Raw genomic sequence first — 27836 nt, forward strand, 5'->3', positions numbered from 1 at the left:
TATGTTTTATCATAAGATTAGTACCATATGCCTAATATTAAGTAGATATCCTAATATTTTATCATATTGTGAGAAGAATTTTTTTGTTTCAACAATATATTTTTTAAGTATGTCAAGAATATCATCAATGCCAAAAGGTCTCTATTTTAGCAAATTTAGTGGGATTTAATGGGAACAGCAATGTTATTTTATTTTGTATTCTGTTTAATGTTGATGTAAAAGTTTTTGTGGGTTTGTGCACTGCTGTGTGTCCATGTGTGTGTAACGAGTAGGGGTGTACGCGTGCACTTGCGTTGCCAAGATAGCAATGAGCGTCTGACGGTTGTCAAGGTTTTAATCAGTCAGTCGCGCACTTGTGTTTTTCGCTATCAAGGTAGCAATACGCTAGACATTTACCTAAACATATCTCACTTCCAGACCACCACGCTCATCTGCGTAGGTATATTCGTAAGCGTCTATGCTATTTAAACGGCGCAAGCGCAAGTTGTGAAAACAGACTGTTTGCGGGGAGTAAGGTATCAATGGGCATCACAACACCCTGACTTTACATTTCATTACAGAAAGTGTAAAACAACGTTCAATTGGAAGATCACTGTACTATGCATGAAAGATTAAAAAGTAAAAAAAAAAAAAAAAAGAATCTGCCTATTTGTCTACATGCCCAAACACTGAGATAAATACTGTTTATTGTGAAAATGTCTTTAAATATTGTGATATACAATATTTTTCCATATTGCTCAGCGCTAATTAGCAGCAGATACTTTCTGTAAGTTATGAGGTGGAGTCTACATTAATTGCATCAATAAGCATTAGATGCTTAGAGCCCCTGCTGTCCTGTCGTCCTTTACTGGTGAACTTTTGTGAGGAACTCCCCACTACATGACAGGAAAAAGCCCACAAGCCCTGCCTGATGTTTTGGAGATGTTCTGATCCAGTTGTCTAACCATCATAGTGTGTTTTTTTTTTTTTTTTTTTTACAAAATGTCTCAGATCCTTTTTTATTGTTTCGGCACTTAACACTTCAGTTTTAAGAGCGGATTGTTTAATTACTGCCTAATATACCACTACTATCCATTCCTTCTCAGATGCCAGAAGAAATTTAAATGTAAATAAATATAATCAGGGTTTTATTCTTTACTCTTCAGTGGTGTTAAAGTTATGGCTGGTAGCTGTATAGCTCCAGACCACACACACACACACATACACTTGTCTGTCTCTCTCTCTTTCTTTCTCTCACACACACACAGACACACATACACACACACTAACCCAGTGCCTGCACCAGCCCGGTGACCTGCTGCCCATAGACGTCAGTTTTGTTCCAGGAGAAGACATAGATGAGGTTTGGAGAGGCAGGAAACCACTTAGTGACCAGCGTTCCCTCCACACTGACGGACAGGTGGACTTTAGCCAGACCCACCGGCAGCAGGGAGTGTGTGAGGATAACACGCAGGAGAGAGCGATAACCTGGAGAACGAGTGGAGAGGTAGCTGAGCTTCAGAAAGCTTCCAGCTATCTCTATCTCCTCCTGAACCGCCTGGGAGAGAGAGAGAGAGAGAGAGAAGCAGAGAGAGAGATGAAACAACCAAAAACTATTAAATAGAAATTGAGTAATATGTGTAATTTCCCAGATTTTCTGATTGGATATTAATAATATTTAAACCACATTTATGATTCATGATTCATATCTGTACAAGTTATGCCTGTAACTACTTTTTGGATGATATATTGTCCCAAAAATAACTGTGACAAATAATAAAAACTATTCAGACATTGGAATTGGCATATAAACGTGTTCAAAGCAGCAGTCTATAAGATTTTTTTTAATTGAAAGCAACAGTATTCTTGAGTTTTGGTACCCAAAGTCTGTATTTTGTGAATGTTTTGGTATACTATGAAATTATATGAAAAATTATATGAAAATTAATCTGGAACGCATTTAAATTTGAGTATGATTTCCAACTGCGACATATGACTTCTTAGGTAAAACGCATTATATAAAACTGTGCTAAAGGTTATATGAGAGCTAAAATATTTTGGGATGTACTAACATTTTTGCTACAAAAGAAAAAAAACAATCTTAATTTAAATTTATAAAAAAATGTTTTGTCTTTAAATTTAGACTTTTTCAAAATATTTGTATCTTCTACTCAGAGAAACAGGAACTTTAATCATGGGTCAACTATTGCATGTCTATTTGAGAGATATGTAGTATATATAAAATGTGGGCGGGGCATTCACCTGTAGCTCAGGTATGACAGGCCCCCTTTCCTGGCAGTTTCCGGCGAATAGTGTGAGAGGGGCGGGGAGTACTGTGGGATTAGGACCAATCAGGTTCTTGTCCTCGCAGACAGGAGGGCGGGGTTCAGAGCGGGACATCATGACACTCCCCAACACGACAAACTGATTCCATGGCAACCAGAGAGAGCGAGTCAGGGGTAGGAAAGGTGCTCTCTGGAAAAGCAGGGTGATGGACACGCCCCCAACTGCCAGCAGGTCAAAACTATGAGAAGAGAGAGAGAAAAAAAGTTCTTAATTGTTTTATTTTTTTTTTTTTGTTACACTCATTGTGAAAAAATATGGCATGTGGCTCATCTTTAATGAAGCATCATGCTTTTGTCTTTGTGGATATAACAAACGAATCAGGAAAGAGATGTGGAGAGCGGACGCACTTGCAAGTATTTTTTGTAAACACAGGAACAAACAAACAAAAAAAACTAAAACAGAAACATGGATAACATAGAAAGCACAGGAACACGAAACCTGACTGATGTAACAACGTACAGCCACGGACGAGGAACACAGGAACAAGAAGGACTATTTATACACAAGGGGACAGGAAACAAGAAACACCTGGGACGGGGTAACAAGGGGGCGGAGCTACAAACCAACAGGTGAGCAACAAAAGCGGAGACAAGAGATAAGAACAGGGCATGTGCAGAGGAGGCTAAATAAACAGAGGAACAGACCATAAAGACGCAAAAACTGGATGAGAACGTTACACACATCTACTAGAGGCCTGGTGAAATGGTATAGGGTCCAATTTCATTGCACTATTCCAACAGGACAATGCTCGTCCATATGCTGCTGCCATCTAAAAAAATTGATTGAAGCAGCACCACTACACCTATCCCAACACTAGGGGTGGGCAATATTATATCATATACAATATATCGTGACACAGAAATATCATGATATTAAAAATCCATATTGTGATAATAGGGCTGTTCTGTCTTAAAAGTAGTCTATTATTTACTGTGAAGCTTTAGGTGTATTTATTGTAGAATTGTTTTAGTTTGCAGTTTATATGCATGCACTAAATATTCTGCAATATTATTTGCTGCATTATATTATTTTATGCTATATTAATTTTGCCACATTATGATTATTCTGTTATACTCTTATACTATATTCCTGAAATTAATGAATTATTTTAGTTTTCCTATATCGCCAAGTATATAGTTATTGCAAAAATACCCTGAAATATCGGGATATTATTTTAGAGCAATATCGTCCACCCCTAATCAACACCACGCCTATTGCACAATTAAATTGTTTATCACAGGACACATAGTAACCTTTATGTTCCTATAACATTGCAAACTGACACTTGTTCTTCTTTTGTGACTAATTCTTTAAGAATGAGAGTATTTATTAAGCTTTATTAAAATCAAGTATTTAATCAATCAGAGAGATAATGTACATGATAAAGCAATAAGATGTTTTCTGTTTCTCTAGTGAGTTTCCCAAAGAAGTGCTATAAAAACAAAGAGACACAGCCTACTGTGAATTATAGCATTTTTTCAACTGTTGATATAACTGGAGCTGTTCTGAATGTGTTACCTGCCGTCCTGCCGGCTGAGTGTGTACCCGTACTCTGGATTCTGCTGAAAGGTGACATTCACACCAACCAGAGGAGTTCCATCAGATGAGACCACCTGTCCTCTAATCACACAAACACGACTGGAGAAAGAGATTGAGAGACAGAGCAGATTAGAAAATCTGAGAGAAAATTAAACCCTTTCTTTTTTTGTGATCAATTCTTTATTGAACGCATACAGGTATACATCTTATGTGTCAAAACCCCGTACATTAATCATAAAGTATAGCTTTATGTAGAACATCTATAACCTCTTAAATCCCCTCCCTAGGCTACGGGGTATATATAATGGGGGTCTCTCTCCCCTCCATCATCGATATCTACACCACATGCTGCATCCACAAAGCCACTAGTATTGTAGTTGACCGCACCCATATCTCACACAGACTCTTTAAAAAGAAAATAGATACAGGAGCATCCGAGCCTCTACTACTAGACTCTGCAACAGCTTCTTCCACCAGGCAGTCAGAAATAATCGTTGACTAATCGACTAATCGAGAAAATAATCATCAGATTACTCGACTACCAAAATAATCATTAGTTGCAGCCATAGTTTGTACTGCACTGTCCTGTCTGTTAAACTGTCTGCTGTATTTATTGCAATTATTGTAGTGTTTTAGTTCCACGTTGCACATGGTTCTGACAGAAAGTCATTTCATTGAACTGTGTACTTGTACTCCGATAGAACTACAATAAAATCCTCTTGACTTGATTTGAAAGCATCCTAACATTGAGCTGTGGAGCAGTGGAACTGTGTTCTAGGGAATTATGGTGCTCCATTCAGTTCTTTTGGGAATGGGGTAGTGGGAATGAGGTGAGGTGGAGATCATCCAGCATCCTGACCTTACTTAGGTGCTTGTTGCTTGAAAGCAATCAAATTCTTAAAGCAATGTTTCAAAATCGAGTTGAAAGCATTCCCAGCTCAGTACAGATAAAAAAAAAAAATCCATACACACCAACAACTCTAATACTCTTGATTTCGAAAGAATCATTGAATAAGTGGATCTAACAATAGCTTTGCCTATACAGTTTATATATGTCATCATTTTCATATTTTTATCATTTATCAATTGCGAGAATCATAATAAGTTCAAAATGTTATAAAACCAAACGCATGTGTGGTACCTGCTGTCATATGGCAGATCCCCCGGCAGTATGTGTGTACTGCCTCTTCTGACTAGAAACTGCACTCTGTCGAAGAACTGCAGGGAGGGGCGTGGCCCAAAGGGGGCATGGTTCTGTTGGATGATGTCACGGGGGTCAGGTGACCCCTGGCAGAGCGGAGAGTTTGCACACACTTGCTGGCTGCAGCAGTCTGGATCAACACAGTCCACCAAACCATCTGGAACACACACACACACGCATGGAAAACAAACCGGGACAAATGTTGAGATTTTACAGGCATTGTGAGGACATTCTGTGTTTCTGGGGACGTTTGAAATTAACACATTAATCTGAGCACATAAAGTGTGCAGGGCCTCTTTGATACATTTGGTCCCTACTTATGTTTACACACAGACACAAAGAAACACCCATGTTTTTCTATCAGTATGGGGACACGAGTATTTTACGATATTTGTCATATGGTGCCCACAGAGACAGCAAACCATATACGCCCTAATATACACACACAAAACAGTGACAAGCATTAAATCTTTCCTTACATCAAGGGAATATTGAGTATATTTGGGGAGATTTGACACAGAGAGTAAAACACACACACACAAAAACAACCCTAAAACCTACTTAGTTGTTCACAGTTCAGCCATTCAACCCAGTCTCAAAGTATGTGTGTATGTGTGTGTGTGTGTTTGTGTGTGTGTGTGTGTGTGTGTGAAGTACAAGCCCTGAGGAGTTGCAGCAGAGGAGCAAAAATCAGTCAACCGGTTCTGTATCCTCAGCTCACTAATCCAGAGAGACAGAGAGAGTATATGAGTGTTTGTGTGTGTGTTTTGGGTTGTGTATATTTTAGAGTGTTTACATGTATGTATGTTGGCATGTATTAACGTGGGTGTGAGTAGGTGTGTGTGTGAGTGTGTATGAGCGTGTCTGTGCTTGCATGTATGTATTTTGGCATGTGTTTATGTGTGTGTGTGTGTGTCTTCTCATTGATCTGCTCCATTAGAGAGGATCTCAGTTTGACTGTTTGATGTCTCAGGAGAAAACTGGAGTCCCTGTGAGAGTAACCCAGAAACTCTCTCTCTCTCTCTCTCTCTCTCACACACACACACACACACACACACACACACACACACACGCATATTTCGGGAACACCAGTGGTATATTTGGTGACCAATTGGTTCCATCAAATAAAGTGAAACCAATACACAAACACACATACACAAACACACAGGGATAAATCAGTGTAGTGCACAGCCACCCACAACCACATTAATACGCAGATTAAGACACAGAATAAAAACACACAGACACAAAAATACACTCTATCCTAGTGTATCATGCTCACAGACCCTGCCCAATGTCTTAATTGATCACTTAAGTATTTCACATTCGTGATCTGTAGCCATATTCCATATAAGCTTGGATGTCAACATTTCATAGTTCTAGAAAGATCTAGATAGAGTTCCTTCTCAAAAAGACAGACCCCAAGTTATATATCCAAGATGGCTGTACTGCACATCAACAGCAGTAAAAGAAGTAGTATTATACCGTTTATTATCACTTCTATCCATTTGTGTCTTAATAAATCATTCATACACACAGTACTGTCTAACCCTTTATCTATGGACATGTATCTCTAGTGCTCTGAATGTGCAGAATACTGCATTACTACAACTCTAATAATTTTAATAATGCATTGTTAATAGATTTATGATTGTCTGCCCAAGCTCGACCCAATGACCAGCCTGAACTCAGCGTGGGTTAAGATTTCCCACCACTGTCCTCTGGCTCTTTTGGTTTGGACTCAAATGGTTTGTTTAATTTTCCGTGGTCTGTGACATAGGTCTACATTTTTAAAATGTTTTATATAAAGCCATTGCGTGATATTCACAATATAACAAAGTAACAAATCACACTGTGACCATAAAAAAGCTACACTAGTTATAATGTGTTATATAATGTGTTAGATACACATCAAAAGTGAGTATAAACGTCCTTGTTGTGAAGAATAGGCTTCCTGCCCCTACTCAACCCACAGCAATGTGTGTTTTCTTAAATAATAGGCAGATTTCGCTCATTCAAACAACTCAGAATTGTAGTTAAAAGTTCAGTTTTCACGCTCTCCTTATTTAAAATTTGGTGTTTAAATCTGGCTCAGGCTCATAATGACAGCTTATGGGGCGGAGTGGATTTTTCGGGCCCTATCTACACTCTTAAAGCAATGCTAACCAGGGACCATGCTAACAATGTTAGCTGATATCTGAATGCTTAACTGAAATGCAGTCAACTCGAGTGTGACATCATTTCCAGTTCCGAGATCCAACAACTGAGGAAATTGGAACGCAGCCTTTTCCACATGCTTGCACTCTGCTCCATTATAAAAGCTACTTTACCTTTAATTTTACAGTATTTTTACAGATGAAGTGTCATTGTATTGCCTTTTCATAGTTTTAGGCTCCATCCTCTTACCTCCATCATTATCTCCACTGTCATTGCACTGCGTTTCCATGACGATGTTACAGCCTGGACCACTCCAGCCAGACTGACAGACACAGTGCCATCCACTCTGCTCCAGAGTACAGCGACCATTTCCATTACACAGACCAGGACACGCATCTGAGAGACAGACAGAGAAAAAGAGGGAGAGATACTCACACTACAGTCCAGAATGTATGGTAACAAGGAGAGAAAATAAAATATATGGCAGTATCGATTCGGAAAGAGGAACCACACTGGACACAATGGAGTTTAGAGACACAGTCCAGGTATTTTAATAAAGTTCATTTATCAATTCTAAACACTACAATTGTACTCTGAATATCTATTTAACAATCTATTTAACTACTGACTCTGCCTCCCACAATATATTTCATCACTGACAAAATCTTAATTTTTCCAGCCTTTCTCTTTTACACATAATTCAAATCTGCTTGAACTGTGTCTATGTTTTATGATGAATGGACCAATAAAAATGCTCCCAACCGACTTGACTTGAAATAAACATTTTTACATAGATATTTACTAAAACTTCAAAGAGGTTTTTTTTTCTTTTACAGTTTTTTTTTTCAAACAGCAGCTATAGTTACAAACAACTGACAAAGAGTCGCATTAAACATGGAAAACATAAAAAATGAACATACAAACACATATATACTGTATATGTGGACAAAAAGTATTGAGTCACACCACTTGGGGCGTTTTTTACACAGTGTTTTCAATTATATGTCTGTGCAGAGTTGCGTGTGTATGAGCAGCAAATGCTGCACATACAGTGTTCAATGTGTAAACAGCTGGATGAAAAAGAGAGAAAGACGACGTATTTAAGTCTATAGATTTGGAATAGAAGTGTAATGTGTATTTGTCCCAATACTTTTTCTGATATATTTGTGTGTGTGTGTTTATGATTACTAAACAGCAGATCCTTTTTTTCTTTGGTAAATCACTCTCAAATCTCTTTAAAAGAAGATGTTCTGATGTAATTTAATGTAAGAAGATTATTTTTTTTTATATAATTTCACGAGGCGTCCCTATTGGTCCATTCATCAAAAACTATTGAGGCAATGTACAAAATATGCTGGTTCCACATAAATGAAGATGGGGAAAAAAAAACAGCATGGAAATGAGAGTGTTAATATATTTCACCTATAGAAACTATTTATCCAGAAAGTGGATCATGTTGTCACGCTTGTTTATAAAAATCACTCCTGTAATAATAAAAGTAAAAGGAGAGCGGAGGAGATTTGAGCGGCTAAGCTACTTATCGAGGCGTTGTGTCTGGATGGCTTACCTTTATCAAGCAAATCCAGGTAATGCGCTACACAGAGAGAAAGAGAGAGAGAGAGAGAGAGAGAGAGAGAGAGAGAAAGTGTTTATTAGACTAGCATTAGGAAGATAAGCGTGTGAAAAGATGCACAGGTGAGGTGAAAGCTTTTGAAGAAACAGGTTTGAGGTGCTATTGGAAGTCAGAGGCGACCGAATCCAACACTGAGCAAACAAAAAAGCTTACTGATTAAGTCTCCTAGGAGACCGACTTCAGTGCGCACCAGTGTGCTTGTGTGCGTGCGCGAGTGTGCATAAAGTTTGCAAAGTTCTGTGTGTTCTTTCGGAAAGTGTGTGGCTGCCTTGAGCGAACATTATTCCCTGGTGACGGCGTGTTCTCTTCTAGCGACAAACTCTCGGCTTAATTCTGCGCCTTTCAGTTTAATAATAGAAAAAAGGCAGACAAACGTAGGTGGAGAGATAAGGAGACATACAAAATGACGGAGTGAGAGACAGAGAAAGTTCACTCATGTTTACACTACAGGCCAAATATATGCAAACAGGCAGCGATTTGTCTTTATTATTTTAAGAATTGTTATAATTAGGTCAATTTGCCAGCAGCCAGTACAACAGTGTTTACTGTTCACTTTTATGATATTTTTGTAAAAAATGATTTCTGAAACAACTGAAACAAGTGGAGAAGCTGTGAGGTAAATTTTAAAAACAGATTTAAAACATTCAATCCATCCCACAACAGTGTGTGTATGCAGGAAAGGAGATATTCTAATATGACCTCAATTTGATGAGGGAAAATCTGTACATTTTTGTTGGTTTTGTGTTTTCTTTTTGGCTGGAATTCAGAATCAAAACTGTTCAGAATCTAAATAAAACTCTTCATTTACAGCACTTATCTGACACTCTTTTCCAGAGAGATTTACAAGGTTATTCCTGTAACAGTTTTGACTGTGGACCAATGTAGTGTTAGGAGTCTTGCCCAAGGACTTTTATTGGTGTAGTGCAGCACTCAGTTCAGTCACTCAGGGAATTGAACCGCAGTCTTCCACATGATAGGATAGCTCACTGGCATGTAGTGGTGTTATCCACTGTGCCACACCAACCATACAAATGTAATTATCAGGCTGTAGCCCATGTCTGCATTGTCCTTTGTTTTTATCTCTCTGTTTTGCAGTATTTTCATTCTCAGTCTGGTTGCCATTGTTCGTCTTTACTTGGGCTACTTGTTTTAAAAGCACATGGCTCGGTTTGTGTTGATCTTTGTCCAAAACTGTGTCCTACACTGTATACTGTGCATTATTTTGGGTTTCTGTCTTTTTGTGTAGAAGAACGATGTTCAGATTTATTTTATTTTTTTTAAATTATTTTATTTCTATATTTGTTTCCATTTTCTCCCCAATTTACAGGGCTAATTATCCAATCCACTCATTAGGACTCCCCCTATCACTAGTGATGCCACAACACCAGGAGGGTGAAGACCAACACATGACTCCTCCGATACATGTGAAGTCAGATTCCGCCTCTTTTCTAACTACTGCTGATGCAGCATTACTGAGTAGCATTACAGCACACTCGGAGAAAAATGCAGCGACTCTGTTCCGATACATCAGCTCACAGACGCCTTGTGCTGATCATCATCACCACCCTTTGGAGGGATGTGGGGAAAGAGCACCATCTACCCATTCAGAGAGAGCAAAGTTAATTGTGCTCTCTCAGGGCTCCGGCAGCTGATGGCAAGCTACATCAACAGGATTCAAACCGGCGATCTCCTGATCATAGTGGCAGCGGCTTTGCCCACTGGACCACTTGGAGCCCTATGCACCTTTGTTTACCTATTTCAGGCTAGGAGTGTGCGATATATATCGTCCACGATAATATCTTAATTGCTGTGTTAACGATGTGCAAGCTGGCGTTATCGAGTATGCTAATCACTGAGAGAAAAAAAAAACATCAGAGCGCATTAGTCTCTGATTGACTCCATGCATCTAGCTTTAGTATAGGCTGCGCATGCGCATTGAGCGTGCCCATACATTGTACTAGCATGGGCTAAGGCTAACGCTAGTATAGGTGGCTAAAACAACGCGGAAAATGAGCGAAAACGCTCTCCCAGAGGAAGATGTTCAGACACCGCCAGCCTCTCAGTCTACTACCCTGGTCCGGTGGTTTGGATTTGAAAGGACAGACATTACTCAAACAACGGCAATATGCAAACTTTGTAAAAAAGCGGTTGCCATTAAAGATAGCTCTACAACCAACCTGTTTCATCATCTCCGTGCAAACCATCGCAAAGAGTATGAGGAGTATGAAAAGCTTCAGGAGCCTGCTGCCCAGCCTAAACCATCTAAGGTTTCATCCCAAAACACAAACTCAGCAAACTTTAGCGGAGTCACTCACCAGAAAAGTGCCCTACGACAAAAAAGGCAGCAGATGGCAAGAGATAACAAATGCAGTCACAAATTACATCGCTAAAGACATGATTTCCGTTCAAGTTGTTGAGAGAGATGGCTTCAAACAGCTAATAAACACTCTAGACCCCTCTCTGTGACCGCGCATTTCATTGACGAATCTTGGCAACTGAAAAGCTACTGTTTGCAAACATCATACTTTCCGGAAGATCACACAGGCGAGTTTATTGCCCAAGGTCTGAAAGATGCACTGGCGTCTTGGTCGCTGCAAGAAGACCGAATGGTGTGTATGACAACAGACAGTGGGGCTAATGTTGTCAGTGCACTACGGATAAACAAATTGAAGAGGCTTCCTTGCTTTGGACACAGACTTCATATTGCTATTGGTGAGTAACTAACACAATGCAACCAAAGTTATACTTACAAGTAATTTATTATTTAAATAATTTATTATTTGCTACAGTAGTGTGACTAAACATGAAAAGATTCAGAAGATACATAAACATAAAGCAAAGCCGTTATTGTATGCAAATGAAAATATTTTAAATATTACACATATTCTAAATATAAGGTAATATATAATAGGTTTCAATTTGCATATTTGCATATTTTGAATTTAGTAGTCATAAAATTTTTTTCTGTATATATTTAATTTTTCAGAAAGGAGCATGCAGGATCCTAGAATAGACAGAGCCATTGGAAGCCATTGCAAGAAAGTGGTCGGAGCCTTTTCCAATAGCTGGAAAAAGAAGAAAGCACTTGCCGATGCACAAGAGCAGCTGAAGCTTCCGGAGCATAAACTCATCACAGAGTCACCAACAAGATGGGGCTCAAGACAGCGCATGATAGAAAGATTCCTTGAACAAGAAAAGGCTATTCGTCATGTGTTAGCTGGAGACAAAAAACAAAGGCACCTTGTCCCTACATGGCAGGATGTTGAGGTGCTTGAGGCAGTCAGCAAAGCACTTGGGCCTCACAGTTCACAGATGCTCTTTCAGGTGAGAAACTTGTAACAGTTTCTTACCTTAAACCTGTCCTTGCCTTGTTCAACACTGAAGTCCTGGTGGTGAAATCTGATGACACAGACCTAACCAAAAAAATCAAACAAACCATCCTCGAGTACCTGAACACAAAGTACACAGAGGACTGTGTGGATGAACTTTTGAGTCTGGCTTCAACACTTGACCCCCGGTTCAAAAATCGCTACAATGATGATGACACAATCAAAGCCATTGCGACAACAGCTACAGCAGAACTTTTGGCTATGGAAACAGCAGAAGACAGCCATACTGCAGGTCCCTCAACAGCTTCAGCTCAGGCACCAGCTGCAGAAGCTGGAGCAGATGATGACACAGGGGTGCCAGCAAAAAAGACAAAAAAGTCTTCTGGCAGTTATTTCAAGAAAACAAAGGAATCCAAAGAAGGTGAGTCTCTGGACACCATAATTGAAAAGGAAATGAAGAGCTACTTGATGATACCTGAAGTGGACAGTGATGTAAATCCACTTGACTGGTGGAAAATGCAAGAAGTAAACTTCCCCAGACTGGGTAAACTTGCAAAAAAGTACCTGTGCATCCCTGCCTCAAGCAGTCCTTCTGAGAGGGTTTTCAGCACTGGAGGAAACATTGTAAATTGTAACCGTGCTGCCCTGAAGCCAGACGCTGTGGACAGGCTGGTGTTTTTGTCACACAAATTAAGGTAAATCCTAAGAAGTTCAATTAATGTCACAACTGATGCTGAAAAAAGCTGTTTTTTTCTAAGACCATTTCCTTTTTTGTCTGCAAACTGTGGGCAGCACATATTGTTTACAAGTGTGTGATTGGTTTACAAATGCAAGAAAATGTTACAGTAGTTTATTATTATTTTTTTTATAAATGTGCAATACATATTGTTTACAAGTATGTTACTGGTTTACAAATGCAAGAAAATGTTACAGTTGTTTATTTTTTTATGAATGTTCAATACATATTGTTTATCATTTATTTGTATGCTGCAGAAATTACCAAACAGCAAACACATTGATAAGTTTGTTACGATTTAAATAGATACGTTCTATATTTCAGTTATTTACAATGGATGTTCATTTTAAAGTGTGTTGAAAAAGCCCTTGTTGATTTGTTGTTTATTTTTGTGTACATTTTTTCAAAGAAAATCAGGTGTGCCACATGCCTTGCACATATTTGCACTGATATTTACACTGTTAATTTAAATGTTTTTTGTCATTTGTGTCAGGTAAATAAATTGCCTTTATTTACCTGACACAATTGCCTGTTTACATTAATATGATGTGTAAGCTTTTTTATATATAATTTTAGTTCAAGCTAGTACAAGCTTTTACAAACATTTATAAATAATGCAAAATATCGTTTAATATCGGTATCGGCAAAATTACAGAAAATATCGATATTGAATTTTTTTTCCACACAGGAGATTTTTTCAAAATGTCAGATTTACTGATATGAACGAATTATAATCCATTAAACTAAAGCAGATTTGGTCAATTCTAAAGCAGTGTAAAGCTCTAAGTAACCAGTTTGCACTAATTTATGCTGACCATATCAACTGCATTGTTCATTTAATAATATTTGCAGGTTAGAACATTTTTTTTCTGCATTAAGTCTTAAATCTTTCTGTAAAGCACTTTGAATTTAATGTGCTATAAGTAAACTTGCTTTGTCTTGTTTCAGTGCCAAACAAGTTGGTTTATGTGCTCAAAATATAATTAAATAAGCCCTTTGTCCACTGCGGTGTTTAAATCATCAGTTTTAGCAGAGCCAGACCCAGCCTTGCAGAAAGACTACAGTTCTTACATCACTTCATGTGTGCTAGATTTTTAACTGTCCCCAGAAAACATGACACATTTTCAGAAAACTGTCAGAGTAAACTGTTCTTAAATGGTCAGAGCTGAAAACTAGCACAACTTGTAAATGAATCTCACCTATAGTGCAGTGCTCTCCTTCCCAGCCAGGGTGACACACACACTGCCCATCCCTGCACTCCCCGTGCTCTTCACAGCTCGGATGGCAGGCTTGCCTGTCACAGGTAGGCCCCTCCCACCCATCCTCACACTGACACCGCCCACCAGCACACACACTATGAACACTGCAGGGAAGCAGACACACCTCTGTCGAGAGAGAGGGAGAGAGAGAGAGAGACAGAGGGAGAGTTTTCAGGAGGTCAGGTCAGCAGGCTCTAACAAAGGGTTAACACTAACTTTACATCAGCAGTGCAGAGCTACAAACTCGGATATTCTTTCAGCCTGAGTTATGCACAAAATGGCAAAAAAGAAAGAAAGAATACAAAAAAGAGAAAAAATTGTAAAGGCAAGTAATAAACAAAATAAAAGTGTAGAAAACAAAAGAAAAGGATTTAAAAGAAAAGGAGAAAACTGAAAAAACTGGAAAAATGTTAAAATAAAGAATGGGAATGAAAATGTAAGAAGAAAGCATGAGGAAGTAAAAAAAGGAGAAATGGGAAAGAAAGAAAGAAAGAAAGTTGGGAAAAAACATGGGAAAAATAAGAGAAAAGGAAACAGAGAATGTGAAAATAATAAAATAAAAGGCAAAAAAACAGAAAAGGGGAAAAATAAAGATAAACAAAAGAAAAAAAAGAAAATGAAACAATATCGAAGAAAAAGAAAAAGAAAACAAAACAAAAGAGTGGAATATAACAAAAAAGTAAAAACTAGAAGAAAGGATTCATGAAAAATGTAAATAGAAGTAAAAAGAAGTAAAAGAAAAGGAAAAGAAAGGAAAAAGGATGAAAGGGACTGTAAAATAAAAAGGTAAAAGAAAAGATGTTACGCCCTCGCTATGTTTTCCTGTGTTTTCCCCGTTTCCTAGTGTGTTTCTCTAGTACTTTTCCTTCACGTGTGTGTAATTTGTAGCTCCGCCCCTTCCCCAGGTGTTCAGTGTTTCTTGTTCCTATTTATAGCACAGTTTAGTCCATGTTTAGCCGTCGGTCTTTGCACCTTCCCCCGTTGTCTGTCACGTCACGTTATTGCTTTCTCCACGTTTCATATTTACTCGCTCTTGTTTATTGTCATTCACGTTATTTCTAGTCACGTTTATTTCCTGTTTGTTTCTTTGTTTATTTTGTATATATTTACGTATTTATCCTTTGTATATATATCCCTAGCCCTGTTTGTTATTATCTGTTTTACGTTTCTCCCTGTTGTTTGTTTATGTACATAGATATATTCGTTATTCCCCTGTTTGTTTATTTGTTTATTTGTTATTTATTAAAGTATTGGTCTTACCCGCATATAAATCCGCCTGCCGTCTGTTCCCCACGTTACAAAATAAAAAAAGGTAAAAGAGAAATAGTAAAAAAAATTAAAAAGTAGAAAAAGAAAAAAAAGACTAGACAATAAAAAACAAAACCAGAAAAAGGGCTGAAAAGTGTCGAAAAAAAGAAAAAAGTAGAGCAGAAAAAAGTGATATAAGAAAGAACGAGTACAGAGGAGAGAGGGATGACTCTGAACAGCAGTTTAATGCATCGCTCTGTTTCTGCTTCATTAACTGTTCATTAAAACTATTTTCCTCTCCTCCTCTCTCCTCCAACACTCCACCTGTCACTCCACCCGTCACGCCACCTGTCACCACAGACAGCAGGACACGCCCCCAGGTGGCAGCAGCGGTGGCAGCAGTACAGGTGTGTATCGGGACGGAGGGGCTGGAGCAGTGCGGGCGGGGCAGACGGACAGGGGCTGAGGGGTTTTAATATTCATGCTCTCGTGAATTTAATGAGTTAAAGATGAATAATAATAGATGAATAATAATATCCTGCTTATCGCCGCCGGCCTGTCACAGCCCTCCAGCACTTTCAGCTGACCAATCACAGCACAGTAAAAGCTCCTCCGCATTTAAATATTCATCATATTTAATCACGCTATTAGAATTTTAATACCTACATAATAACCTCTCTCTCTCTAACTCTCATATGTTCCCTAAGGTCTCTCTCTCTATATCCTCTTCTTTTCTGTTTCTCCATCTCTTTCTCTTTCTTTCGTCTTTCTCATACTACCTCTCTTTGCACTTTTTCCTTCTTTCTTTCTTTCTTTCTTTCTTTCTTTTTTTCTATCCTTCTCTTCCTCGAAAATTCTCTTTCTCTCTCTATGCCTCATTCACTTCTATCTCTGTATTTGTCCATCTTCTTTCTCTCTATCTCTCGCTCTCTGTATCTCTCTGGTAGAAAGTGCCTCATGTTTCTTCAATACATACTGGATTATCCCAAAATCATCAATCAATATATATTTCATTATGTCTAATCACTGATCAATCACATCCGGTGCCTCATCTTACAGGAAAAGCTGCCGTATGAGTGAGTGTGCTGGAGAAAAGTGTGTGTGTAAAGGACAGAGTGTGTGTGAGGGTTGATGATAAGGGTGTTGTGGAGAGGAATGTGTTAGTACTGAATTCTGAAAAACATCACTTCTTTTCACTTTTCAGCATTTTTTATATAAAGAATCATTGAACAACCAAACAGTTGTAATGTTTTTCCTCTCTTTCTTCTTTCTCTCTCCTTCTGAATATCTGTATAGTCTCTGTGGTATTCAGTGTTTATGTGGTGTTATTCTGTGTTTCTGTGGTTGTCAGTGTTTCTGTGGTTTTCAGTGTTTCAGTGGTATCCAGTCTTTCTGTGGTTGTCAGTGTTTCTGTGGTATTTAGTGTTTCTGTGTTATTTAGTCTTTCTGTGTTATTCAGTGTTTCTGTGGTGTTATTCAGTGTTTCTGTGGTGTTATTCAGTGTTTCAGTGGTATCCAGTCTTTCTGTGTTATTCAGTGTTTTTGGTGTTATTCAGTGTTTCTGTGGTGCTATTCAGTGTTTCTGTGGTGTTATTCAGTGTTGCTGTGGTGTTATTCAGTGTTTTGTGGTGTTATTTAATGTTTTTGTGGTGTTATTTAATGTTTTTGTGGTGTTATTCAGTGTTTTGTGGTGTTATTTAGTGTTTCTGTGGTGTCCAGTGTTTCTGTGGTGTTATTCAGTGTTTCAGTGGTATCCAGTCTTTCTGTGTTATTCAGTGTTTCTGTGGTGTTATTCAGTGCTTTTGTGGTGTTATTTAATGTTTTTGTGGTGTTATTCAGTGTTTTGTGGTGTTATTTAGTGTTTTTGTGGTGTTATTCAGTGTTTCTGTGGTGTTATTTAGTGTTTCTGTGGTGTTATTCAGTGTTTTTGTGGTGTTATACAGTGTTTCTGTGGTGTTATTCAGTGTTTTTGTGGTGTTATTCAGTGTTTCTGTGGTATGATTCAGTGTTTCAGTGGTATCCAGTCTTTCTGTGGTATGCAGTGTTTATGTGGTGTTATTCAGTGTTGCTCTGGTGTTATTCAGTGTTTCTGTGGTGTTATTCTGTGTTGCTGTGGTGTTATTCAGTGCTTTTGTGGTGTTATTTAATGTTTTTGTGGTGTTATTCAGTGTTTTTGGTGTTATTTAGTGTTTTTGTGGTGTTATTCAGTGTTTCTGTGGTGTTATTTAGTGTTTCTGTGGTGTTATTCAGTGTTTCTGTGGTGTTATTCAGTGTTTCTGTGGTGTTATTGAGTGTTTCTGTGGTGTTATTCAGTGTTTTGTGGTGTTATTTAGTGTTTCTGTGGTGTTATTTAGTGTTTCTGTGGTGTTATTCAGTGTTTTTGTGGTGTTATTTAGTGTTTCTGTGGTGTTATTCAGTGTTTTTGTGGTGTTATTCAGTGTTTCTGTGGTGTTATACAGTGTGTCTGTAGTTTAGTGTTTCTGTGGTATTCAGTGTTTTTGTGGTGTTATTCCAATTTTCTGTGTTGTTATTCAGTGTTTCTGGGGTGATATTCAGTGTTTCTTTTGTATTCTGTGTTTCTGTGATGTTATTCAGTGTTGCTGTGGTATTATTCAGTGTTGCTGTGGTGTTATTCAGTGTTGCTGTGGTGTTATTCAGTGTTGCTGTAGTATTATTCAGTGTTTCTGTGGTGTTATTTCATGTTTCTGTGGTGTTATTTCATGTTTCTGTGGTATTTACATCCAGTATCCAGTGGTTTCCAGTGTTTCTATTGTATTATATGAGTACATTAACACTATGTTCTATATGTCCATAAGTTTGTGAACGCAAATAAACCCATTCAGCTTATTTTTACATTGCACCCATTGCTGACACAGACATGCAAAAGCACACTCACGTGATTTTGTGTTCTACCTCATGTTAACGTCTACACTTCCCTCGTCTTGTCTTTTTCACTCCAGCGCTGCTTCATTAGTTAATCACCGTCTTCCTGAGCCGAATCAGGTGTTATTTAACCTTTAATTACCTTGCGATAATATAACCCCCTACAGGTAAGAGTACTAATGAGTATCCGGGGAAGAGTGTGTGTGTGTGTGTGTGTGTGTGTTACAGCTCACCTGTGGAGCAGTCTGTTCCAGTCCAGCCCTGTTCACACACACACACTCCTGTTTCGGGGTTGTACGTGCCGTGTCTGGAGCACTGCTCTTTACAAGCTGGCAGAGGAGTCTCACACACCTCCCCGCCCCAACCTGCAGAACACACACACTCGCCACGCACACACACACCACGACCTGAACATGTCGGGTCAACACAGTCCACTGTAACAGAACACACACACACAAACACACACACACACAGATTATCTTTTACTCAACAGCTGAAATGTTAGTGTGCATGCCAGGATGATACATCCCTGCTTTCATCAAAACATCAAAAGAATTTACACAATGGAAGCTTATACGCTGAGTAATGTCTCCGATATATCTCTCTTCTCTCTCTTTCTCTCTCTCTCTCTCACACACACACACACACACACACACAATCATTTTTATACTTTCTCATCGTGTTGAACCAGTGATTCATCTTCTTCATGCAAGACTTCATCCAATAATCTAATTGTCACAGTTTCCACACAGATTTCTGGAGCTAAAAGGCTAATGTAGCTCAGAACAAATGGAGGCTTGTGCCACCAATTAGCATTTTGTGCTAACCGCTCTCCTACATCACTACACGCACTTCAAACTGTGTGGAGTTGTTCAGTAGGATATTATAGGCTTGTTTATGTGGTTTTTGACACTGTAGAACTGTTATCTATAAACATGGACTGAAGTAAAGCAGAACTAAAAACAGTAGCATGCAAAATCCAACAATTGTTTCAGTACTTCAGTCATATTCCAGATAGGATATTGGGCCCTAACTTACCATCATTGCTCTTTTACACCCCATCAACTATTTATTTTTACACCTTACGTCTGCTTAGTTTAAATAGCGACAGAGTGTATGAACGTATCTTTACTGATGAGCATGGTGGTCTGGAAGTGAGGTGTGTTCAGGAACATTTCTGGTGTATTGTTATCTTGGCAACAGAAAATACTGGTGTGCCACTGACTGATTAAAACCCTCACAACAGTCAATCCTCAGACTAGTCTATTCCTATCTTGGCAACACAGGTGCGCCATGCCCTCTCTGGTCGCTCAGAGCTTGTTCACCTCTACTCGTTACATTCATATACACAGCGCACAGTGCCTCAGTGCACAATCTCAACTGTTACATCAACAATAAAACGAATACAAAAAAAACAAAAAAAAAAAACATTTGATTTTATGCGTGGTGTATTTTTTGCATCCTGATGATACCAAACACACACACTAAATCAAGCTGCACTAGATCGCTAAAATAGCGAAGTCCAGTATCAGGAACTGTATAAGAAAGTCTGCTGGAGATCACTGAACACCTTCACACTGCTGAGGTGGTAATATGTGATGATTTAGATGCTAATTTGTAGAGTGTAAGCTTTCATTCCTTGTTAGCTAGCTACATTAGCCTTGTAATTCCAGTGCAAATATAAATTTAAAAAATCTAAACTTAAAACTTAACACTTAATAGGTCTTCTCCTGGCTGATTAATTACGTTTGTTATAGTAAGTACAGAAACTACTGAAATTTGCAGAAATCCTATTTTTAACTAGGTTAACATCTTGTTTATAGATAATCAGCAGAACTTCAGCACTTCTGTGCTTCTAACAGAGGAAATTTGCCTGCTGATTTATGCTGGTTACATGCATGAGCAGGTCATTTACAAGAATAGCAATGTTATTTCATAACCTGTTTATTGTTGATGTAAAATATGGGTTTGTGCACTGCTGCGACTGTTGACTGTTGTCAGGGCTTTAATCAGTCAGTGGCGCACCTCTGTTTTCTGTTGCCAAGAAAGCAATACGCCAGAAATTTGCCTGAACACACCTCACTTCCAGACCACCACGCCCATCAGCGTAGATATATTTAGAAGCACTGTGGTGATATAGAAGATTAGTTAGCACTATGTTAGCTAATTGGTGACATAAGATTTCATTAAATTTAAGCTAACTATATTAGCATTCCAGCTTCAGTAAACCCTGGAGAAACTGTGAAAACAGTGTGCTTATGTGCACAGAAATAAGAAAAAAATACAAATTAGCCATAGTGAAGTAAATTAATGGGAGTGTGAAAAAGAGAAATAGACAGAGAGACAGATGATAGATAGACAGATATTTAAATAAATAAGCTACATCTGAGACATGCAATGTTTTACTCACCTTCCTCACAGTTGTTGCCTTTGAATGCGGGCGCACACACACAGGTCCCGTCCACACACTCGCCGTTGTTGGAGCAGGTGGGGTCGATACACTGACCGTCTTCCACCTCACACTCCGCCCCCTTCCAGCCCACTCGACACGCACACACGCCCTTCTCATACTCGCCATTACCACTGCACAGCACCGGGCACGAGTCTGACACACACACACACACAAACACACATGTTAAAAAATAAATTCTTTAATTTGTTACCCTCCATCTGTACATATAAGTATGTGCAGAAGTCTTGGCACCCCTGTTTAAATGATATGCTGTTGAATTTTAAAATAAAAACTAATTGAACACATTTTTATTCTTATCCTGTATGAAAAATAATAATAATAATAATAATAATAACAATGAAATCCACAAACCCCCCACAGGTACATTTTCTGAATATAATAGAACTGTTCATATCTTCTGCACATTAGGCAAATAGGTACCATCGTGTTCATTAGACAGGAGCACAAGCTCTTCTTTTTTCAGCGACGGGAAGCTTTCATCTGCATCCCATTCGCATCACTATTTATATTCATTTTTATTAATATCACTATTTATATTAATGTTATTCACATCACTATTTTCTCCTTTAATCCACATCACTATTTACCATTTATATTCATAACATTCACGTCACTATTGGCATTAATTTTATTCACATCAGTGTTTATATTCATTTGCATTCCTATCAGAATTTATATTCATAAGATTCACATCACTATTTATATTCATTTTATTTCATAATCAGTATTTTTATCCTTTTTTATTCAATTCACTATTTATCTTGTAGTTATTTTGTTTTTCTCATTTGATATTTATTTATTTATTTATTTATTATTTTTCATTACAGGGTTATGGCCATTTCAGGATATAAAAAGCCATTATAACCTACCAGCCACTTCATATGTTCATATGATCTGAGATTGAGATCAGCAGTGAAAGTATATGAGGGACTCTAGGGGGAACCATTATCTGAACACCACCTGGAGGAGGAGGTTAGCTGAAGGAAATTCTCCAGTGTAACGTGACTAAAGGTTACGCTTTAAACATTTAAATATTAAAGTTTTCCAGATAACACCTCCACAAAGAGCAGGACTGCACACCTCACACAATCAATGGTACATTTTATTTAGTGTACTATCTGCTGTGGCTAGAGCTAACTGTTAGTCCCACATGATGACATTTTTTATATTGTTAGATTTTTTTTTTTTTACTCATATTGTGGTCAGTTGTTGGGCTGAACTTGATAGTGTGCCCTGACCTGGTCACCCTAAATCTCCTAAATCACCTTCTCTACCTTAAATGATTTTTTTAACTAGTGGAATAAATGATTTACACTTCCAGTTCTGAGATGATCAAAATAAAGGTTCCTGTGTCAATGAATATTATGCATAAATACACATAGCTGTATACATTTATATACATAAATATCAATAACAAGTCTATTCGCTTTCTAACCATTAAATCATCTTTATATATTACATGCATCTACATTATATTCTCTGTAGTAGCCACTCAATACCAACATAGCCAAAGCCAAATTTTAAGGTGTGGCTCTGAGGTCTTTTTAAATCCCTTTTCAGATTCATATTCTGTATATCTGAACCTTCTTCTTTCTGAAGCTCTCAGAGCGATCTTTTACCTGGTCATGGTGATTCATTCACTCCAACAATCAAGATTAAAACTAACTAATCTCTGTGCTTAAAATAAGATACTGATACCAGTACTAGTAAATGTGGGGCCGTCTTAATTTAAAATTATTTTCTGATCTCAAAAAGAGTTTAGATTCTCTGCTCGAGCCTGAGCTCAAGAAAACGGTCTGTGACATAGGCATTTGTTTTTAATGTGATAATCACAATACATCAAATTAACAAATCAAACTGTGTTTAAAAAAAAATTGCACAAGTTAGAATGTTATAATCACACAGCTCTGAAAGAGGGAACACGTGAGCTCCTATATGCTAAACATTAAAATGTTTGTTTGTTCAGAAAGTATTTTATATTCCTAAACATTGATAATAATATTAGATTAAAAGAAAGTCATTCAGACACCATTGTAGCCCAATGTTTGTGTTTAAATTCAAATTTAAAACATTTTTCTAAAATAATAGATCTTCTTCAGTATTGCAATGGTAATTAACATAATTCTAAACAGATTTTGCTCATTTAAACAGCCCAAAAATGTTTAAAAAAAAATAAGAATGTGCACAGATATTTTTGGGCCTGATATAAGCTCCAGGTAAAGATATGTCTTCAGTTGTTTCAGTGTTTGATTAGTTCTTTTACCTTCATCTCTTATTATTGTTCAAATTAAGATCAAATGTTCATATGCTTTGGTTTTCAATGCGTTACCAGACTGTATAAGAAATATGTATATATGTATATAAGTAACTTATGTGTGTGTGAGTGTGTGTGTCTATATTATTCCTTGGAGTTCCAAATTAAAAACAGAAGTTTCCTTTAAAAAAGCAGCAAACAAAGTCAGTGTCAGTGGTGGTTAACACAGCCTTCTTAACACTATTCGGTCACACAGTAAAGTTTGAGTGTGTTAACTGTGCTGCTTTGTATGCTGCCTTCTTGTGTGTGGGTGTGCTGTTTATTTGTGTGTGTGTGTTGTTTTGTGTGCATGCTGCTGTGTGTGTGTTGTGTTGTACCTTTGGAACAGTCGGGTCCGAGGAAGCCGGTGAAACAGTGACAGTGACCAGCGACACACTCTCCATTTCCATTACAGTTAGTGGAGCAACCGTCCATCATTTCTACACACACACAAACACAAAGAGACAAATAAGAATGATGTTATAGTTTCATTAGTTATTATCTATCCATTATATATATATATATATATATATATATATATATATATATTATCATATTAAATGTGCCTGTCTCATTGGATGATTATTATTATATGTTAATATCATTCATAATTATTTATACAAACTTTCTAAACCACCTACAGTATATCTCTTATTGATATATAATTACTCTCTTTAGTAGCCATTTATAACACAGTTAAAATAGTGTTTATCTATTTTACTTCTCCAGCCTCTTTTCTCCCTTAAAATTAAAATGTTTTTTTTTTGTTATTTCTTTTAATCCAAAGTGGTGCGACACTCATTCTTTAGCTAAAATAGACTTCTATATTTAATTAAAAACATGTTTGGCCTGTGCTTGAAGCATCATGTTTTTAATTAAATAAAGAAGTCTAGTTTGGCTACAAAATGTAGTGTTGCACCATTTTTGATGAAGAGTATTTTTATTTTGGTTGTACTTCATCCAAATAGTTGGATAAAGTACAATTATGTTGTTTTTCTATGCTTTAAAAGAGCCACTAAAGCCCTACACTTTATTTTTTTTCATTAATAGCTGAAATGTTTTCCTTTGAAGTAAGGAAACAAACCAATCCTGTTTAAAATGTGTAAAAACATTTCCTTATCCTAAACCGTTTTATTGCAGTAATTTCTGACTTTATTTCTGACTTTGGTTCAACAGTGCTATAGACGAGGATAATGTTTCTGAGGACTTTGTTATGCGGACATTCACAATATGCAAATCAATCAATCAATAATAAAGCTACTTGCACCTCACTGCTGTCAAAAGCACACTGCTGCAGATGCAGCTTAGCCCAGTCGGATCTCCCTCCTGTCCCGCCCCTAAACCCATACATCACCCAGTGCCCAAACTACCCATTTTCAAGGAAAATTAGCTATATTCTAAAGGGGCTGATCTATATTTTACATTTGTGTAAAAAAAAAATTCAGGTAAAACACTATTCATAACTTAAGTGTGAATGGTGATGCCATCATTATAAGTGGTTTATATATCTATTAATGAGTAAAAAGCCTATTTTCGGACTGTATGGACAGTGCTAGTGAACTTCGTGTTTACAAACTTTAACAATATCTAATTTAAAAAGAAGAGGACATATGTCAGAGATACAAAATCTTTGCAATTAAGTCTGAACAGGTTTTTAAAGCTTAAAGTAAAGGCACTCGCTCTGTGAGGAATCGAACTCTGAATCCCTGTGTATAGCAGAGGTGTCTTTAACAGGTGAGCTTCCGGAAAAGTGATCATCTGAACAGGTAAATGAATGAATGCCCCAACTTAGGTGGGATCTGAACTAACTCACCAAAAACTGGTGCAAACAGAACACCTGTTTTGGGTGTGTTTTCAGTTTGAGCGGGAAACTGAGAACAAAGGATGCCTGGGGAAAGACTGGCTACCTCAAAAACCCTGAGGAAAAGAATAACTTAAAAAGAAGGCTTTCCCGAAATAAATGCAGAAACAAATAAGCGAGAAAAGGTTTAAACTACGGATACTAACTTAATGTACTTTTTCTTGCTTTCTTTCTTTTTTTGAAAGGATGGAGGAACTTGAGGAAGGAGAGAGTAATGAAAGTGAGAGGGAAAAACTCTCAGCCCTCTACAAGAAGTTCTGGCTGTAGCTGTCAGCACAAACTGTGACAAAGACACAGGAAAAAAAGATAAAAAAGATCTAGGGCTTTATCATACACCCTGTGAAAGGCGCATCACAATGCTATTTGCTATCTTACACCCTTGTCAACAGTATATTTAAAAAAAAAAAACTTGTGCCTGCGCTGTTAAAACAGTGTCCCAGTTTAGATAAATATTTAAGCTAATGGGCGTGTTGGTCTGGAAGTGAGGTGTGTTTTGGTAAATATCTGGCATGTTTCTACCTAAACGGCAGGAAATACAGGTGTGCCAGTGACTGATTTAAACCCTGACAACATTCAACAGCCAGCTGACCAATCCTTTCCCAATCCTATTGGCATGCAGGAGCGCTGTGCATGCGTACATCTTCACTGCGTAAACATGTGAAGACACCGCGCGGGTAAAGCTGATGTCCGTAAAGTTTGGGATTTAGGGCCCTCTCTCGGGAGATTGGGTAATTGCACCGAGCATGCAGTAGAATCATTTTAAACTGGGCGGGTGTGATGCGGTCTCCTTTCAGAGTTTTCAGAAACTTTATTTCAACTACATATTTTGTTTTTACTATGTGTGAATGAACTACTGAGGTCTAAGTTTCCCCTTCTGAAATCTCCAATGTTCCACCAGTCGCTCGCGTTCAGTAAACCTGAGCCGGATTCTTTTTTAGAGGCTGTACGTGTGACGTAAGTACGTAAAGACGTGTGACGTGGCCAGAAAAAATCACGCAAAAAGCGACCCCACACCCCAGTTTTTAGAATGAATATATTAGGTTTAGCAGGGATCATCGTTTCAAAACACTGGTACCATTAAACACAATATTTTATTCCCTATTCCCTCTCCACTCAAAAATGCTTCTGCTTTCAATTTAGAAAGCAAAATAATACGGACTTAAGATATCAACGCACAACAGTCAGAGCACACCTGCCTCTGTATTTCACGTTAAGTTATGATTAATTTGGAGAATTGTTCATGCCTTTTGCGCGTTTTTGCATTTTTGTACCCTCACAATACCAAAGACACATTGACACGCCCTAAATCCAGCTGTCAATGTGCAATTGACAAGTGCGCTCTAGATCGTTAAAACAGGACCACTAGTTTTGATGTTCTAGATCATTCTGAACTTCAAGACAAACAGGTAAAGTGCTTGACTGCCCCCTTAGATGTCACTGTGGTGTCTCATAAAACTGAATCTTTTCAGAATCATTTGATTCAATCTCCCAAAAGCCCCACTTTTGGCATCACTACCAGCAACTTCTTCCTGCTTTGCTGGTCCTGATTATTAATTATTTGTAAGGCATTTACAACCTAATAAGTAACTATTAATAAACTAATTGTAAACCATTTATAAACCCTTTATAAAGGTATTTAATACTGAATACTGAAAAATATCACTGCCTACAAAGCCATTCTTGTAAGTTAATTTACAGATGATTAGACCTGTGGATCATTGTTCGCATTGTTCATGTTTTAATCATTTGGAGATCTGTTCTTAATAAACATTTTTCTTATATATATAATACATACAATTCTTATAAATAATAGGTCTATGCTTCTTCAGTGTTGCAATGTGCAATGTGTATGTGTGTGTGTGCATGCGTATGCATGTTTTCTCACCAACTGCCGTGCTGTGCACCTGCACCTGCTCCATTTTGCGTCCGTCGTTGTAGAAGGCCAGGTGCCAGTTGCCCAGATCCAGATATTCCATGAACACGGTTTCCTGAAGGGCAGTCAGCAAACCGCTGGAAACTTTGGTAAAGTCGGAAATCCGAGATTCCTGCTTCAGCTTTCCATCCAGCAGCTTCACAAAGTCGAACTGAAGAGGACAGAGAGGGAGGAGGATGCAAAAGGGATTAGGAACGCGGGGCAGTAAAAAACAGAACAATTAGTGCTGTAGGACTTTTGGCAGCTCTCCATAAAGTAAAAATGCTTCCTTCTACAAAAACTGCAGCCTTTTATTATAATCACCCATATAATTAATGACCGATCCGTTATCACAATAAAGACACTTGCTTAATATCATTTAGGTCCCAAATGCATCCTAATTCAGCCCTAATGAGAGACTGTATCACACACATCAGTGTATTATAGCACAGTGCTTACGTTTAGAGTGTGTTTGCTCTATTTTCTGATGTGATTGTGTATGTGTGTGTGTGTGTGGTATAAATGGAGTTTGGGGTGGGCTGGTCTATATCATGTAACTTCTGGTTGGAAAAGAGTCCAGATCTGGTCCTGAGAGTCTCTAGAGCTGTAATGGTGTCACTGACCAGAACACACACACACACACACACACACAGACTCAGCATGGAGCCACTGCACCACACACACACACACACACACACACACAGGAAGCCTATTTCTCCCCGAATAGCTCTCTCTGTCTCTCTGATTAATAGGTAGGTGTGTGTATTATGACAATCACACTGGTTGAACCCCATTATTGAGTGTGAGCACCCACACACACATCCACCCACACACACACACACACACACACACACACACTTGAATGTTCTGTTTCTTATATATTACATAAACATATGCATGCCAATATGGACGGGTCATGTTACGATCATTACACTGCAACAATCAAACACACACCCACACACACACACACACATACATACGTTCATT

The 27836-nt window shown here is 38.0% G+C and overlaps 1 protein-coding gene across 2 annotated transcripts in view; it reads right to left on the reverse strand.

Annotated features, from left to right (window-relative positions):
• The window catches only part of tenm1 (teneurin transmembrane protein 1), a 289482-nt gene that overhangs the window by 53058 nt on the left and 208588 nt on the right, over positions 1–27836 (reverse strand). For both annotated transcript variants that reach the window (XM_022681019.2, XM_022681018.2), the window contains exons 8-18: positions 26823–27021; positions 23415–23516; positions 20721–20915; positions 18544–18744; positions 14120–14305; positions 8790–8816; positions 7472–7618; positions 5006–5222; positions 3844–3963; positions 2242–2503; positions 1270–1537 (exon numbers count right to left, since the gene is read on the reverse strand). In XM_022681019.2, coding sequence (XP_022536740.2) covers positions 1270–1537; positions 2242–2503; positions 3844–3963; positions 5006–5222; positions 7472–7618; positions 8790–8816; positions 14120–14305; positions 18544–18744; positions 20721–20915; positions 23415–23516; positions 26823–27021 — 1924 coding nt within the window. The remainder of the gene's footprint in view (positions 1–1269; positions 1538–2241; positions 2504–3843; positions 3964–5005; positions 5223–7471; positions 7619–8789; positions 8817–14119; positions 14306–18543; positions 18745–20720; positions 20916–23414; positions 23517–26822; positions 27022–27836) is intronic.

Source organism: Astyanax mexicanus, chromosome 1 (assembly GCF_023375975.1).
Source record: "Astyanax mexicanus isolate ESR-SI-001 chromosome 1, AstMex3_surface, whole genome shotgun sequence".
Classification (NCBI taxonomy): Eukaryota; Metazoa; Chordata; class Actinopteri; order Characiformes; family Acestrorhamphidae; genus Astyanax; species Astyanax mexicanus.